The sequence below is a fragment of the Danio rerio genome, chromosome 4 (assembly GCF_049306965.1).
Source record: "Danio rerio strain Tuebingen ecotype United States chromosome 4, GRCz12tu, whole genome shotgun sequence".
Lineage (NCBI taxonomy): Eukaryota > Metazoa > Chordata > Actinopteri > Cypriniformes > Danionidae > Danio > Danio rerio.
The window spans coordinates 40,176,420-40,193,637 of record NC_133179.1 but is presented as its reverse complement, the minus strand read 5'-3'; the positions used below and the strand labels follow the sequence as shown (position 1 = coordinate 40,193,637).

The window sequence follows — 17,218 nt, the reverse complement described above, 5'->3', positions numbered from 1 at the left end:
GCCAATGAGAGACAAAAACAAACTTTTTTTTAAGCACAAATACTCCACATGAACTGCACTCTTTTTGGTGACTGTGTGGAGCTGTGTCGGCTGTCCACCTGGAAGAAATTACTCCTCTTTTTCTCATAAATGCCCTAAAAAGGCAGGCAAATGTAAAATTATGGCAATTGCATAATTCAGTTTGTATTAAAATAGATTTTTTTTTATAAACAACAGTCACCTTGTGGACTCCAAGCACTGTTTAATCTTGCTGGCTTCAGTTCCCAGGGGATCAAGCACAAGGCTCTTTTTCTGGTCCGGAAAGATGGCCTGTAGATTGTTGTATTATGATGTATTTTTATATTATTTTAGATTATATTATCATCATCATGTTTCACAGCTATTGTGAGTAATTTTTACTTACCACCAAAATCCAGTGACCAGGTTCATGAACAGCTCCCAAAATTACCACATACTTTGTTGAGTCACATTAATACAGATAACATTTATATACAAAAATAGTGAATAAAACCTATTTAGTGACAATCCACCTAAAAAAGCAACCCCCACCAAACCCTGTGCCTACCTTCAGTCTTGAATTTTTTCCCTCCCATATCCTTGTCATCTCAAATAAATCAATATTAATTGGCTTTTTGGCCCTTGTTTCATTGTTTAGTTTTACTTTGTGAGCAAGGTATGCATTCATGACCTGTTTGCCAGAAAACAAGTTAGTATATGAAGGTAAACCAGTTAAGGATAGCAGATTTAACTTGCATACAAATTATATACAATACAATTAGACAAATATTTTGTTTATTCAGCTCACCTCACTTTCAAGCTGTTCACTGGGAGCTGTTTTTGCAATGTCCCAATAAAACAGCTTGTAGGTCCCCATTCGGGACAGCAGGACGTGTGGCCTCTTCTATGCCTTTGTGTTAGAAAAAGTAATTGAAATAGTTTCACCATAGTATACAAATGTACATATATTTACATATTTATAACTATATTTGAATAGAAACAGATTATTTTGTTTAAAAAGAAATTAAAAGTTACATACATTTTTCTTTAAAAGTGGATGCATCATAAGATGATGGAAGGCAAGTAGAGTTATGAGCAGCTGAAAGAAGAGGTGAGAAAGTGGCAAAAGGAGATGAAGATGGAGGAGAGAGAGCAGCCAGAGGAGAGGAAGCTACTGGAGGAGAAGATGGAAAAGATGGACCAGAAAGAGCAGCTGGAGAACAGAGAGCAGCTGGAGGAGAATATTGAGCAGGTGAAGGAGCGACAGCAGTAGGAGGACAAGATTGAGAAGCTGGAGCAGAGAGAACAACTGGAAGAGAAGCTGGAGGAGAGGGAACAGCTGGAGGAGAAAGAGCAGCTGGAGAGAAAAATGGAGGAGAGAGAGCAGCTAGAGGAGAATACTGAGCAGATGGAGGAGAGAGAGCAGCTAGAGGAGAAGACTGAGCAGATGGAGGAGAGAGAGCAGCTAGAGGAGAAGCTGGAGTAGAGAGAGCAGCTGGAGAAGAGAGAGCAGCTAGAGGAGAAGACTGAGCAGATGGAGGAGAGAGAGCAGCTGAAAGAGAAACTGGAGCAGAGAGTGCAGCTGGAGGAGGAGGAGAAGGTAGAGGAGAGAGAACAGCTGGAGGAGAGAGAGCAGCTGGGGGAGGAGGAGAAGATATAGGAGAGAGAGCAGCTGGAGGAGGAGAAGAAGAGGAGGTTGCACTCGTTGGCTCAGAGGGTTGCTGATGTTGACTCCTCAGATTTCGAGGTACTCTTGGTGTCTCCTCGTGGTGGTGCTTCAATTGGTCTTTGTTAATCTTTTTTGTGGATCGACCCTCCGAATCCACAAGATCAACACTCTTCCCTTGTATTTTGGTCACCACAAAGGGACCAAAATACTCAGGGTCTAGTTTCCCCCCTTTCCTCTGCTCACTCCGGACATTTCTTCTCCACACTTTTGCTCCCACCTGAAGGTTAAATTGTGCCTTCTTTGACAGCCTTTTTCTTGTCCTTGCGATAGATATATTTACATTATCTTTAACAATGTTCATGATTTTGTCATGTCGTTTGATGTCAATGGCAATGTCTTCAGTGAAGTCATTTTCAAATGAACCATCAAGCTGTGGAAAATGGTAATAAATAACTTAGCTTACCATAGCAATGACATAAAAAGAATCCAGAATATTTACAACAAAATACCTCAAAATGTTCAGGGACTTCACATGGATAGCGTGCCTCTCTTCCAAACATCAAGTAAAATGGAGAGAATTGGGTGGTCAGCTGCTTCTTTGTTCGAAGTCCGAACATGGCAGCATCCAAATACTGGTCCCAAGTATTTGGTTTGTCCTGTACCAGTTTAGATAGGACCCTAAAAAACATGTGATAAAATAAAGAGAAGGCTGTACAAATATACAGTTGAAGTCAAAGGTATTAGCCCTCCTGTGACATTGTAACTCTTTTTAAAGAAATGCAAAATTCTGTCAAATTTTTATAAATAAGTTCCACTTAACATAGTTTTAAACACAATAGTTGTAATAACTAATGATGAGTAATTATTTTTTTGTCTTTGCTATGATAACAGTACATAATATTTTACTAGTTATTTGCAAGATGATAGTGTTTAGCTAAAACAGTGTCATTTAAAGACTTGAAAAGATTTAAGAGAAGCAACAAATATTAAAGTATACCTAAATTGAACAGTAACTATTTTTTTCCAGACAATAAGTAATTTAATCACTGTATATTTACCCTGAAACTACACTGTAAAAAAAGTTGACTCAACCTAAAATCTTAAGGCAAAAAACTTTTTTAACATGTAACATTTTTGAGTTGACTTGACTTGAACCCACTTAATGCACTTGACTCAATTTAAGTTGAGTAAACTCAAAAATGTCCTGCAGTTTGGTGCCTTACAATTTTAAGTTGAGAACTTTTTTACAGTGTACTTTATAGCCAACAATGTTCATTGTACCTGTCAGTGAGTTTTTAGCTGTGGTTTATTAGTGTAAATGTGTACTAAAGTAGATGCATTATTCACCGTTGTATGGTGCCATTGAGCCTCTCCACCAACCCGTTGGTCTGAGGGTGGTATGGGGCACAGAGGCTTCTTTTAATTCCAAGAACTCCACAGACCTTAGTATTGATCTACATAATGATATGACAATAATATTTTATATTTTAATAGTTATAACTTAAAACTTTTAAAGCAGAGCATCATGCAGTTCATAACTGAGCTGACAAAAATACTCACAGTATTGGTAAATTCTCTCCCCTGATCAGTTAGTATCCGTTTTGGCACTTCGTACTGGTATACAAATTTGAGAATACAATTTGTAACCTTGTGACGATCGTCATTAGAATTTTCCTTATTATATGAGTGACGTCTGATTGGGTTACTGCTGTCAGCTGATGCAACGTTATTTAGAGCGCCTTGGATGGGTTTCTCGCTCTCTCTCAATTATTCCTTGTCACGCAGTCAGCATGCAGGTGATTCCGGGTCACTGAGAGGTCATGCTGACTGAGTGTGTGTGTGTGTAGAGAGCGCGCTGCGTACTTGTTGCTTCGAGTCCGTTTTTGTAGCTCAATATGTGTTTTCATGCTGCGTGGTCTTGCTCTGAGGTAGTGGCAGTGTTCTTTAAAGTTAGCCACGGCATCGAAATGCGAGTATGTTATTGATGCGGACGTTGAAGCGGCAACATTTATGAATGGAAGTGTTTATGATTTTTGGCGGAGGTTGTATTTGCGATGCATGGTGAACGTATTATGCGCTCGGGTTTGTTTGTGGAGTGAGGCGCGGGTTTATTTTTGTTTTTTTTGGCGCTCGAGTTGCCTTTGTTTTGGGTTTTTTCTTTCTTTTTGTTTGAATGTTTGATCACTATCGTGATCGGGATTTGTGTTGCAGTTTTCTGGGCCCAGTAGCATCGACGGGTGATCGGGTAAGCAAATGTTTCTTCTTTGATTTATATTGTTTTGGTTAACTTGTATATGTGTATGTATGTCCAAAAGATTTAATGAGATGGTAGAGTAACCATATGAATGTGCATTGCGTTCACGATTGCTTCAACGTGCACAAATGGAAAATCTACTTTAGCGTATACGAATTGAGAGACATTTCAAGTGCATTGATTACCCGATTACTTCAGCGTGCACAAATGGAAAATCTACTTTAGCGTATACGAACTGAGAGACATTTCAGAGTGCATTAATTACCCGATTACTTCAGCGTGCACAAATGGAAAATCTACTTTAGCGTTTACGAACTGAGAGACATTTCAGAGTGCATTAATTACCCGATTACTTCAGCGTGCACAAATGGAAAATCTACTTTAGCGTATACGAACAAAGAGACATTTCAAGTGCATTGAATGTGCAATTGATTCAGCGTGCACAAATGGAATATCTACTATGTGTAAAGTGTACAACTGAGTTCTATAAGTTCTTGAATGTGTGATTTGATTTGAACTTGAAATATTATGTTTGTGGGAATTTGATTAATATTGGTTGTTGTATGTTTAGAAGTGGTTTATTTGATTTATTTCTTTATGGTTGGTTGATGTATCACCCGTTGATGGTTTTGTTTGTAAAAGGTAATTAATAGGTATTGTGCCTGGGCCTGGAAATTTAAGTTTGTTTGGTTTATGGATTTACTTACAATGTGTTGAAGTTAAAGTTTGTTCTTTTCGTTTTCTTCTTTATTAATTCATTGATCTGTTGTATGATTGAATATCTGATTTGGTTTTATTAAATCATGCATCTGTTGAAACTTAAATTTTCATTTAATTGAATTATTTAAGAAACTGTAGTGGGGTCTTTCAACCCCTGGCGCCCAACCCACTTTATTAGCCAAATACCGCTACAACCTCTGCAGCTGACTTTGATTTCAGAGGATAAGCCTGGGCTCATTTGGTGCAATAATCAACTATTACACATATGTACTGATTGTTCTGGTCAGACTTCACCACCTTTCCAATAAGGTCCATTCCAACCAGTTCAAATGGACACTTGGTCTGTCATCAGACAAGAACAGAATTATTTTCACATTTATCAACAAAACTGAGAAAAAAAATACATAACAATCATCAATCAATTTAAATAAGCCCTTACTAAGGAAAAGGCCTTGTTTTTTTTATGCTTACCTTATGTAGTACTGCTAGAGAGTTGTGTCTAACACTTAAAAAATCACTTAAACTGAAAAGACCATAGCTTGTTCATGCTTAAATTATTATTATTTTTTTTCAGATTCAGGGAAGGTCTGGAATGTTTGCATCTTCTGCAACATTTGGAAAAACATCCAAGTCTCTTTTGAGAAATTTTGATGTTTAAAGAGAAGCCACTGACAGCAAAAGACTTAGCGGAGCTCTTCATCCCGTAGCTGTCACCAGTTGGCACTAACAAAAGGACCCTAGAAAACAGGATTGTTTGTTTCTGGAGGGACTGGCTTCTAGATGTGGAAGGTAATAAATATACAATTGGTTATATCAGAGGTCTTCAACCTTGTTCCTGGTATCCTGTAAAGTTTATTTCCAACCGGATTTAGTGCACCTGACTACAATTTTCAAGCTGTCTTGGGGAGCTTAATTGGCCACTTTAGGTGTGTTTGATAAGGGTTGCAGATAAACTCTGAGATAAGGAGTCCCCAAGAACAGGGTTGAAAACCACTAGGTTATATTAGGGTCTTCTCACACTATGCTATCCGAACGGTGCCCAGGCTCGTTTCCCGGATCGTTTTTGAAGTGTGAGTGCGCTGAATCGGGAAGAGGTGGGCCAGTGCTTGTGTGTGAGTGCAAAACGCGCCAAAGCCTGAAACTGAAAGCCTGAAACTGACGTGACTTATAAGGCACTGTTTGATATGGATTTATTAATCATTCTTGCTATTCAGTGAAGGCAAACTGTTGTAGATTATTAAAGACCCTCACTGCACGACAGCTGCACCTTTAGCAAACCTCATAATAGGGTATATGCCGAGCTAATGTTGTTCCTATACTGACAAACTTCCAGTGACCTTTTATTGTAAGTTTTTTTTTTCCATTTTATGTGGTCCCCTTTACAGCATCGATCAAAAGTGGCTAATCTGTTCTACAAAATATTTGACTGTGTCACTGCATATCAAATGACTAAAACGATATAACTGAAGAAATCACCTCTGTGCTGAGCGAAAGTGCTTACTAAGCAGCACAGCATCGATGATGTAAGCATGCCCAGGCTTGAATGTAATGTGAGTGCGGGCCATCGGGGGAGACGGGAGGGGGACAAGCGTGCTTTGGCCCGGTTCAAGGCAACTGTACATAGTGTGAGTACGGCCTTATACATGGTTTACACTCTGTAACATTATACAATTGTTATGTGCTTTCTTTCCTCTCCAATGTCTTTTTTAAAGGTTGCCAGCCACCACCAGTGTTTTGAATGATTTTCATCTAATTTTCATGACCCCCACAATATTTTGTTGCACGAATATCTGCACAAAAAATATTTCAAAATAGACACCAGATGTTCTGCTTTTACACTAAAAAAAAACTTATTCTAGCTTCATGTATTACATGGTTATAGGTGTGGTTATAATCACATATATAAAAAATAAAATTAAATTGATTCTGTCTTTTTTTCTTTAGTTCTTTGATGTTTGTGATACATTATTAGTTCATGACATTATAAGTCCATAGATTGCTATAGAAACAGTGTTTTATGAGCACATATGACTGCACATAAGTACTGACTGTTCCAATCTAAAAACAAATTAAAATTGATCATGATCAGAGCAATCATAAACAAAATTTGTTACATAATAAATGCCTACTGAAGTGGTTATGGTTTTTTGTAAGAATATCCATATTTAAAATTAAATGAAAACCTGAATAATCTTTTTATTTTTATCTTTTTTTCTCAGAGGGAGCATCGTCACCACTTTCTTTAAGCCAGGTTTTGGCATTTGCTTCAGGTTCAACCTCCATTCAGAGGCTGGGTTTCCCTGTTGAACCAGCACTTGAGTTCCTGCATCAACAGGATAATGAGCATGCCAAAATTTACCCTGAAGCAAATACATGTACTATTGTTTTGAGGCTGCCAATGCATCGAATGTTTGAGGACTTTGAAATTTACATGAAAGAGGGCATTTTGCGGGCCCCCACATTTGGGGTAATGTAGTTCAGTTAATGGCAACCCCATTGTATATTGTTCTTTTTTTGTGTCCAGTGTTCTTTGCAACCCTATTTTATATTGTTCTTTTTAGTTTCTAGAGTTCTTTGCAACCCCATTGTATATTGTTCTTTTTAGTTTCTAGTGTTCTTTGTCATGTAAAAACATTTTTTGTGTAGTAATTGTGGTAAATAAAATACTTTGTTCATAGCACCTGCTGTTTTTGTGTACACTAAAAAATTTAATTTTGTGTTTAAGCACTCAAAAACAGTCAATTTGTGATGATAAAATTTAAATAATTAATATACATATAGTCCAGTCTTGTTCAATGACTGTCATAGTTTACATCAGGTAATACTGATAAAGTACATTGTTATATTGGTGACATGAAATTTCTACCAACATTTTTAGTACATTATAAAATGTATTTGAAACATTAATCTCAAAATTATTTGCAGTGTAAATTATTTAATTTGACTCATAAAAGCCCTACGGTGACATATTAAAATTTAATGTATTTAACAAATATAAGACATGAGGACTTAAAATATTCCACACACTTAAGGTTAAAATGGTAAAGGCAAAAAAAAGAGATGGAGTAAGTATTCCAAATATGCAGACTGAAGAATGTGTAAGAATATTGATACAGAAAAATGAAATAAAGGGCTCAAGGAAAAAGCTGTCTTCTACCTGTTTATCTTTAGGTAGACCTTCCATATCATCAAGGTTGAACTAGGAAATCTTGGGCTTAAAAAGGTTGGTGACTACTGGGTTACACTATTCAATAAATAATTACACTTTTTGAGCAACATGACACAAGCAATTGATAATGTAAGAAAAGGACAATTACATAATTTTATAAATTTGCCTAAACATTTGCTACAGGGGTGTTGCTAGCGTCGAAAGGGATAAGGGGCTTAGCCCCTAAAAAGTATCCCCTAACCACACAAAAAAAGACGTTCTAATTCACCTCACTAATATACCCTCACTTACATAAAGTGATCTACTGTAATGTTAATAATAGGATTATAAATGGTTTAATAAGAAATAAAGGGTTTTTGAGTTGACAGTTTAACAATCAATTGTGAAGCTTTGTGACTTGTAACACCAAAAAGGAAAAAAACATTGATAAATTAACCCACTTCTCATTTACTAGTCTGTTATAAGCCATATCACACCTCTTAAGTTTTTTTGTTACTTTTTTAAAAAATGTAATGCATGTCTTCAAAACTGAAAATAGGATTTATTTTCTAGAGTGAGTTGTTATCCAATGTGATAAAAAGCTAACAAACATGTTGGACAGAGTGATTACCTTAGGTTTGTTGTCAAGATACTGGAATATTTTAATTCAATACCATGCAAAATATTGATATTCAATAGGCTACTCTTTTTGATATAATAACAACTTTATAAAAATAGTACAAAAAAATTACAATAAAGATCTATATGCTAAAAATATGTTTACTACAAATTACTTTAGAGGGATTTTTTTTTTCAGTTTTCCTCAAAATGGTTGATGTGGGCATTGTAGCACTTTAAATACATGTAATGGCCGTTTCATTCATACCTGAGCAGAAATTATATATGCCTCACAAAGAAGATGAACAGTCCAGGAAATCCCTAATATGGATGAAGGCATCAGCTATTGCTGTAGTTGAATAAAAATAAGATCTGAAAAAACATGACAAAACTTTGATCATTTACACGACTGCGACAATGAATGTTTTATACAGAATTATTATCCCCCTTTGAATTTTCTTTTCTTTTTTAAATATTTCCCAAATGATGTTTAACAGAGCAAGGAAATTTCCACAGTATGTCTGATAATATTTTTTTCTTCTAGAGAAAGTCTCATTTGTTTTATTTCAGCTAGAATAAAACAATTTTGCATTTAAAAAAAAAAAAAAATTTAAGTCAAAATGATTAGCCCTTCAAGCATTTTTTACCCCGATAGTCTACACAGCAAACCATCACTATTCAATAACTTGCCTACCTACCCTGCATTTAAAGCCTGTAAATGTCACTTTAAGATGTATAGTCTTAAAAATGTCTAGTCAAATATGATTTATAGTTATAATGGTAAAGATAAAATGATTCAGTTATTAGAAATTAGTTATTGAAACCATTATGTTTAGAAATGTGTTGAAAAAAATGTCCGTTAAACAGAAATTAGGGGGAAAAAAATTAGGGGTAAGGGGGGGGGGGGGGCTAATAATTCTGACTTCAACTATGTGTTCTTCCAGCCATCTTAGGTATTTTAATAAGAAAGTCGATTTATAATCCCCTGCTAACTGACATAGCATGTTACAGTAGAATGTAGCTATGAAATAATAAGCTAGATCCATTAATTCACTGTGATTTAATTACAGAAACAGAAGTGACTGCCCATATCATATCTCGATAACTATGTCTAGATATCTACTTCATATCTAGAAAGCTAGTACAATTTACATTTTACTGATAAATTCGCATGTATTTACATTGATATGATCGATTACAGTTATTTTATTTCAACAAAACTACACACATTTTATACTGTGGAAACAAATATTAAGCTTCATCAGTAGTTGGAACTATTCACTTTCGCAAAAGAGAAAAAAATATTACCTCATCAACTTTAGCTCCTTAAAACAATGAATAAATAAAACAATGAATAAATGAAGTGCAGTAGCGGAGTTTTTTAAAACCATATGACAACAGTGCCACTCCCACCTGCCGGTAGAAACAAGGTGCGTTCGACTTCATGCAGCGCTGCGCAGATCGATCGAAATCTGTCTTAAAGCGGTGCATGCTGGTTAGAAATCTTGTCCTGATTGATGCTGCGCCGACGCCACGTGACTGTCACATGTGGCATCAAAGTACCGCGACAGCGCTCCGAGATCAGACGGCAAACTCAGACCATGCAGCTTCTGAAGAGCGACTGCAGGAGCTCTGATGACGACACCGATATTACACGATTGGCCAAGTTCACCACATGACAACAAACACGTGTATTTCGGGTTTATAATTGGACAAATTCCGATTCAAAAGTTTCAAAACAAACAATTTACTTTTTACACCCTCTTTATCTTGCACACATCTTGCTTATTAAAAGACTACAAATATTTTACTGCAGTAATTCATCTTTTGTTAAATAATCTGGTTATAAAGGTTAGCTTGTTTGCCCAAATTTATTTTTTTACTTTTTTATGCAGACTATTTACTGCATTCATCTCCATGAACGATTTAAATGATATATTTTAGTGTATATTTTAGTAAATAACCTAAATATGAACTCAAATAAGTCTTACAGACTTGAAATAAAAAAATCATCATCATTGATCCTGCCACCCTAAAGCTCTCTTAACAAATTAAGTTAAAGAACTATTTTATTAAGTAATTATAAAATGGTTTTATTATATAATATTAATATATATTTTATTTCTTGTCTAGCAGTTTAAAGGATACCTGCTCTTTCTGGGAAACTTCTACATCGCTCACTTATTTTACCTTTTGTTCTTTTCAACACAATCTTTTTGGATTAAAATGCTTTTTTGAAAATACATTCATTATCCAAAATAATCTCATTTATTAAAAACTAATCAAAACACCTTGTTTTGCTTTTTACATTGGACATTTTTATATCTATTAATGTACATATAGGCTAGATCGTGTCAAATCGTCAATATCCAAATCCAGCTAACTGAGTAATCCACGTACGAAGAACGGACCCCAGGCTACAATAAACCGTTACACTATTCAACTATTTGTGTTTTTATTTTATTATTATTTTTTAATTAAATGAATCTAAACTAATTTGCAATTGGGCTTTTGTATATGTGAAATTATTTGGTGAGTGTATCAATTCTGCATACATTAACTTAGCGTTCATTATTAGCCTAATCTAATTAAAAATATATATTTATGAACAGGACATTTAATAATCTGGGAGCGTTGACTTCAAATGTTTTATTTGGCCATGTCTCTTTCATCCCATCCACTGGACGCATTAGGATCGTAAAACGGCCTGGATCCAAGTCTGCAGACACCCCATTTAGGGAATATTCACTCGGGAACGCTCTTGGCCGCTCTCATGCACGCGACCGTGACCGCGCAGACACTGACATCAAGCGATCCGCGTCGAGCGGTACCGTAAAGCGTGTTTTAAATGCGGGACTCAGCACACATGTTCATATTGAAAATCATAGGAAATATTTTGGAGAACGTTCGAGGTTACTAAAGTAACCCTTCATTCCCCGAGGAGGGGAACGGAAGCACTATAAGTGGATTTGATTTGTAAAATCCACGCATTGGGAGGATTCGGATCAGAAGCCGCTTGTCTGGAGAGTATTGAACGGGCCAATGAATGAATTAATTGGCAGCGTAAGCTTGCGCAGGTGTGCGACATCTGCAATTATCTCAGCATATAAGCACACCTGAAGCCAGCAGACGCCATCCTTTTAAGCTGAAGAGACTTTCAAACAGCTAAGGGACAGTCATTATGGCGACGGAGTATAGTGCTTCCGTTCCCCTCCTCGGGGAACGAAGGGTTACTTTAGTAACCTCGAACGTTCCCCTTCGGGGGGAACTTCAGCACTATAAGTGGATTTGATTTGTAAAATCCACGCATTGGGAGCCCATTGAAAGCGCCATAATGACTGCACCTTACCAACACCCCCGATGAGGAGATAGTCAAGCAAGCGTGACGCACCCACATCATGGGGGGCGCGGTCCTCCAACGTGTCCCTGGCCCTAATTTATCCTACTTCAACAGAAGTTTTACGGATTTAGATATATTTTTTGGGAAGTCGTGAGCATCTAGATAATTCTAGGAAATACGACAGTACGTTGGGAAGCGTGCAATCCCGATAGGGAGGACGCTGCGGAGGCCATCCGTTACCCAAGGGGGGGATAGATGGCAGAATTACATATGGACTAGCCCTAAAAAGGGGGAGTACGCATAGCAAAAGAGTGGTTAGCGGAGAGGGAAGACACGGGTCCGCCCAGGGGGGGGACTTAACCGTGGCGGAATAAGCATATGGGATCGCCTAGTGGGGATCACGCATAGCAGGCACCTATACCCAAAACGCGGGCTGACCAGCGGGCAGACCTACAACGTAGTGGGCCAGCAAGTGACTCCTCCGCTGAGTCAGTGCTGGGGGCCACGGAGGAATCTGCAGGGCTCACCTGACGGGGAACTTTACTGACAGATAAAAAAGGCGCACGTACCTCCGTGTTAGGGAGAATGGCGCAGCAAGCGTGTTTCAACACCCTACCGAGTTGTCTCCTCAATCACCAAAGGGTTACCTAATACCCTTGAGGAAACCGGGTCCACTCGCAGATTGTAAAACCTTGCAAATGTGTTGGGTGTCGCCCAGCCCGCAGCTCTACAGATGTCTGTTAGAGAGGCGCCGCGTGCACGCGCCCAAGAGGATGCAACGCTCCGAGTGGAGTGTGCACGAACTCCCGGGGGACACGGCTGACCTCGACTCGAATAAGCGAGTGAAATGGCATCCACAATCCAGTGGGATAATCTTTGTTTTGATACGGCACTTCCCTGCTGCCGACCGCCATAACAGACAAAGAGCTGCTCAGATGATCTAAAATTCTGAGTACGGTCCACATAAATGCGCAGAGCGCGAACTGGACAAAGTAAAGAAAGGGCTGGGTCTGCCTCCTCCGGGGGCAGCGCTTGCAGGTTCACTACCTGATCTCTAAAGGGGGTGGTAGGAACCTTGGGCACATAACCGGGGCGGGGTCTCAGGATGACGTGAGAGTAATCCGGCCCGAATTCCAGGCACGAGTCACTGACCGAAAATGCCTCCAGGTCCCCGACCCTCTTGATGGAGGCCAACGCAACCAGCAGAGCTGTCTTCAGGGACAGAAATCTTAGAGATACTGATTCGAGTGGCTCAAAGGGATCGGATCGCAGACTCGTGAGAACGAGGGCGAGATCCCAAGAGGGCATGAGAGGGGGGCGAAATGGATTAATTCGCCTAGCACCCCTAAGGAACTGGATGACCAGGTTATGCTTTCCCACGGTGCCGCCAGCTACCGCGCTATGATAAGCGGAGATGGCGGCCACGTAAACCTTGAGAGTGGAGGGCGACAGCCTGCTGTCCAACTTCTCTTGAAGGAAAGAGAGCACAACACTAATCTGGCAATTTCGGGGGTCTTCTCTGCGAGAGACGCACCATTCAGTGAATAGACTCCACTTCAGGGCGTAGGCGCGCCTCGTGGAGGGGGCTCTAGCCTGAGTGATGGTATTAACCACCGCAGTCGGTAGGTTACCTAAGTCTTCCTCGCGTCTAGGGACCACACGTGGAGGTTCCAAAGATCGGGGCGAGGGTGCCAGATGGTGCCCTGTCCCTGCGAGAGTTGGTCCTCTCTCAAAGGGATCCGCCAGGGGAGGGCCGTCGCGAGGAGTGAGAGCTCTGATAAAGAATAACAATTAAAGCAGCAATATATTTCAATGCTATCCATAGAGCCATTTAGCAATATAAATCTACGCTCAAGATCTTTATGGATATTTACTAAGTTAAAGACACAATAAATATTCAAGTAAATAAAATTAAATAATAAAAGAAAATGTAGAATGAAATAAAATAACATTAAAGAAAAAGATGCATAGCTGTTATGCTTTTGGTGGCTAACATGGTAACTATAAGAGTGGAGGAACTATGACGTCACTTTGTAGGCTAATCGGCTGCTAGCATAAAACTGGTTCCCTCATGAAAATCCCTATAGGATTTTCCCATAGGCTTTTCGAAGATTGCCAATAATAAGCTCTGTGTTCAAACACTTCATTACACTAACACGTTTTGTCCAGCCGGATAATCCTCACATGAAAATACAACTTTGAGCACTTTTGGATCTTAAATGCAAACGCAAGAGATGAAAAGCTAACATTAGGCTATAAACGGACTACAGAGCCCTCGGGGCACGTGCCTGTGACGTCAGCACCACCCTGCTACAGTCGACTTATCAAGCTTATTTTTTAGAAATAATGTCCATGACAAAGAGTTAATCTCTCTGTTTATTATATTATAATCCACAGTATATATTATAAACAAATAAATACAAACAAACACATAGACCTACGTGCCTTATGGATCGTTTTTAAGTGAGAAATAAATCTGTTTTGCTTTACGGTTGTTCTAAAAGTTTAAAAACTATGTATAAATGTGCCTACATAGTATTATCATAATACATATTTAAATAAGTGTATCGCTCGCGTGCACACAGCCTGCTTGCTTTAACAGACGACAGAAATGAGGCGTGAGGGACAAGTCTATCAAATCAATGCCTGCAAGTTCCATCATGGACACAGAGCAACATTCAATATTCCTTTTATGTCACGAAGTACAGTGAAAAGCAGCCCATACAGTCAAATATGCTATATATTTTACGGATGAGTGTAAATATTGCAGTTATGACAGAGTTAAACTTGTTTAGATAAAGAAAAAAAGACGAAAAATCACTTGATTTCCTAAAAATGACAGTTAAAATGCATGTATTTTTACACATTTATTTACACGTTTGCATTACTGAGAGCAGGAAAAAGGCAGGCTGAACTGGTGAGTATCGTTTAATTAAAATAAATGATCAACAAATGAATCTGTCTCGACAGTCTTTACAAGTGAAGGAATTATCTACACACAATCTGAATTCCCAATTAGAAAAATACTACAAACTATAAAATACTATTCATGAAAATACCTAAATAACAGACAAATCCAAATGCCCAACAGAAGCGAGCTGCGCTACAGACCAGGGGCCTCATGTATCAACGCTGCGTACGCACAAAAACTTTGCATACACCAGGTTTCACTCTCAGAATCGCTCACGTTTGGATTTACTAACGATGAACTGAACGTGGGAATGTGCGCAGCTTCACGGCAGCTTTCTGGCTGGCGTACGCACATTTTTTGTGCGTGTGTGTTTTATTTCCATTGGCGACTCCTAGAGGCAGTTGTGTTAAATTCTTCTCTACAAAGTGTCTGAGCCTTGCAATGGCAGCTGTATGAGACGGGTTCATCTAGTAGGTATGTAAGGTTTCCATACCATACAGTTGACCAGCTAAACATTAAAGCACAATTTGCAGCAGTTGCCTGTTTTCCCAATGTAATCTGAGCTATCTACTGCACGCACATTGCTATAAAGGCACTATCTGAAGATGAATTTGCATGCGTGAATCAGTAACATTTCCATTCAATAAATCTGCTAATAAAATATGATGCTTATTGATATGAACCTATTGATGATTCCTACTTGTCTTTCTCGTGATAAATAGTTGGCAAAATCTGATATGTAGCGGGGGAAAAAAGAAGAAAGAGTACTTCAGACACTGGATTCGAGCCGAGTTCATGCTCGAACGTGTCAATACATGATCACATGCGTCTTACGAATTGCGCCACTGAGACTGTTCAGAGTGCTGCAACATTTTACAGATATAAACCACACTATTTCTTTTTTTTAATGCACTCAGTGCGATGTTCAGACCCAACTGTGTTAACCGTATCAGCTAAACTCTCCCACTCTATTTTTTTCTTTTGTTGTTAATTCCGGAGAACAAACTTGCAAATAACACCGCTTTTCTCCGGTCTACCTCCGAAAGCAGCACCTCCAATTCACATTCTGTTCAAAGTTTCTCTTTTTGCTTGATTTTGCCGTTGCTTTTTCGTTGGGTTTTGCCATTAGCATAGTCATTAGCATATTCATACGGGGGAGGAGGCAGAAGGGGTTTTGTGCTCGTGCATGTTGCGCTCAGTTTCACGTTCATTCGGATGTACAAAAGAATATGCGTGAGATTCGGCGTACGCAGTGTTTCATACATCTGAATTTTTTTCTGCGTACGCACATTTACAGCTTATGCAATGTTTTAGTAAGATTTCCACGCAAGTCTTCGTACATGAGGCCCCTGATCATTTCAATGACGTATAATGTCCTCGACACCACCTGTAGTCTCATTTAGCACTTTGATAGCAACCGTCCTTATTGAAGAAGCATAAGCGATTTAAAAATTCACGAGTGTGCTGTAACGGATGTGTTTTATGTCATAGAATAAAACGTGAAAGTATAGTGAGTTTGTGTTAGCCACGGACCTTATTTTAGCGATTTTACTGAAACCCCATACAAAAAACCCACTGACTTTGGGACGAGGGAACCGGAAGTGCTAAAATGCTAACTCGCTTCCGGGTTTTTGCATACAAATTGATGTCATAGTTCCTTCACTCTATTGGATAGGTACAGATGGAGATTCTTTCAGAACAAATTTTTTAGTATTGAGAGGTCTTAGGGGAACAGTAAGACCTATAAACTAGGAACTAAAGTAGATGTCTTTGGAACAACAATACCTACTACAGTTCAGCTTTACTATGTAGGGTATACCTGTCAACATTGGGATGTGAAAATAAGGGATATGCCCACCATAATAAGGGATGTGCCCACCATAATAAGGGGACCGGGGACCCCACAGCCCATTTTCATATTTTTCATATGACACATGTACAAGTTATAGCTCAAATGAAAGTGAATTATATTCCCATATCAAACAGTTGCCGGATGAACCATGGTGTTTCCATAGCGCAGAATTGAAAACAATACATTCATGATCAATAAGCAGCCCCAGATAGCACAGACAGCTGTCATCTCTTACCTTATGCTGTGTGCTTCAGGGCCATTCTCCTCTGTTTTTGAGGTGATGTGCATAAGTAATCCTTTTATATGTCTGATGTGGTCCAAACATAGTAAATTATGTTTGATCAAACAAAAGAATAGTGAAATATGTAAGCAATGATCGATCCCTGTGGCTTGTACAGCACCTCTCAACAGTTGGAATACAATAACTTTTGCATAGATAATGGTAGAGACATTTTTCTTTTTTACTATGATTACAGACATGTGCAGGAACCACCAAAATTAATTACAACACGCTAGACCACACAGAACCTAAAAGGTACACTTTAAAATTTGAGTTAATCAAAAATAAATAAATACAAAAGTGCCTCTTTTTTTAGCTGTTTATTATAACACAGACAACATATACAGGTATTTTAAATGCTCTCAATAGTGTTTTGTGAAAATGCAAAGGGTTTTAAAGGGCCATGAAACCCCCTCGTTTCAGCAGGGT

General features: G+C 38.5%; 2 protein-coding genes across 2 annotated transcripts in view; one reads left to right on the top strand and one right to left on the bottom strand.

Annotated features, from left to right (window-relative positions):
• LOC110439461 (uncharacterized) overlaps positions 1 to 17,218 on the top strand; it is a 1,085,403-nt gene that overhangs the window by 906,586 nt on the left and 161,599 nt on the right. The gene's annotated exons all lie outside the window — the stretch shown is intronic.
• Positions 674 to 4,955, bottom strand: LOC137491018 (uncharacterized). The gene is made up of 5 exons (XM_073946746.1): positions 4,902 to 4,955; positions 3,227 to 3,280; positions 3,014 to 3,120; positions 2,176 to 2,344; positions 674 to 2,096 (listed from the first exon to the last, which is right to left on the bottom strand). The coding sequence occupies exons 1-5, from the start codon at positions 4,953 to 4,955 to the stop codon at positions 1,029 to 1,031; spliced, it is 1,452 nt and encodes a 483-aa protein (XP_073802847.1). The 3' UTR covers positions 674 to 1,028.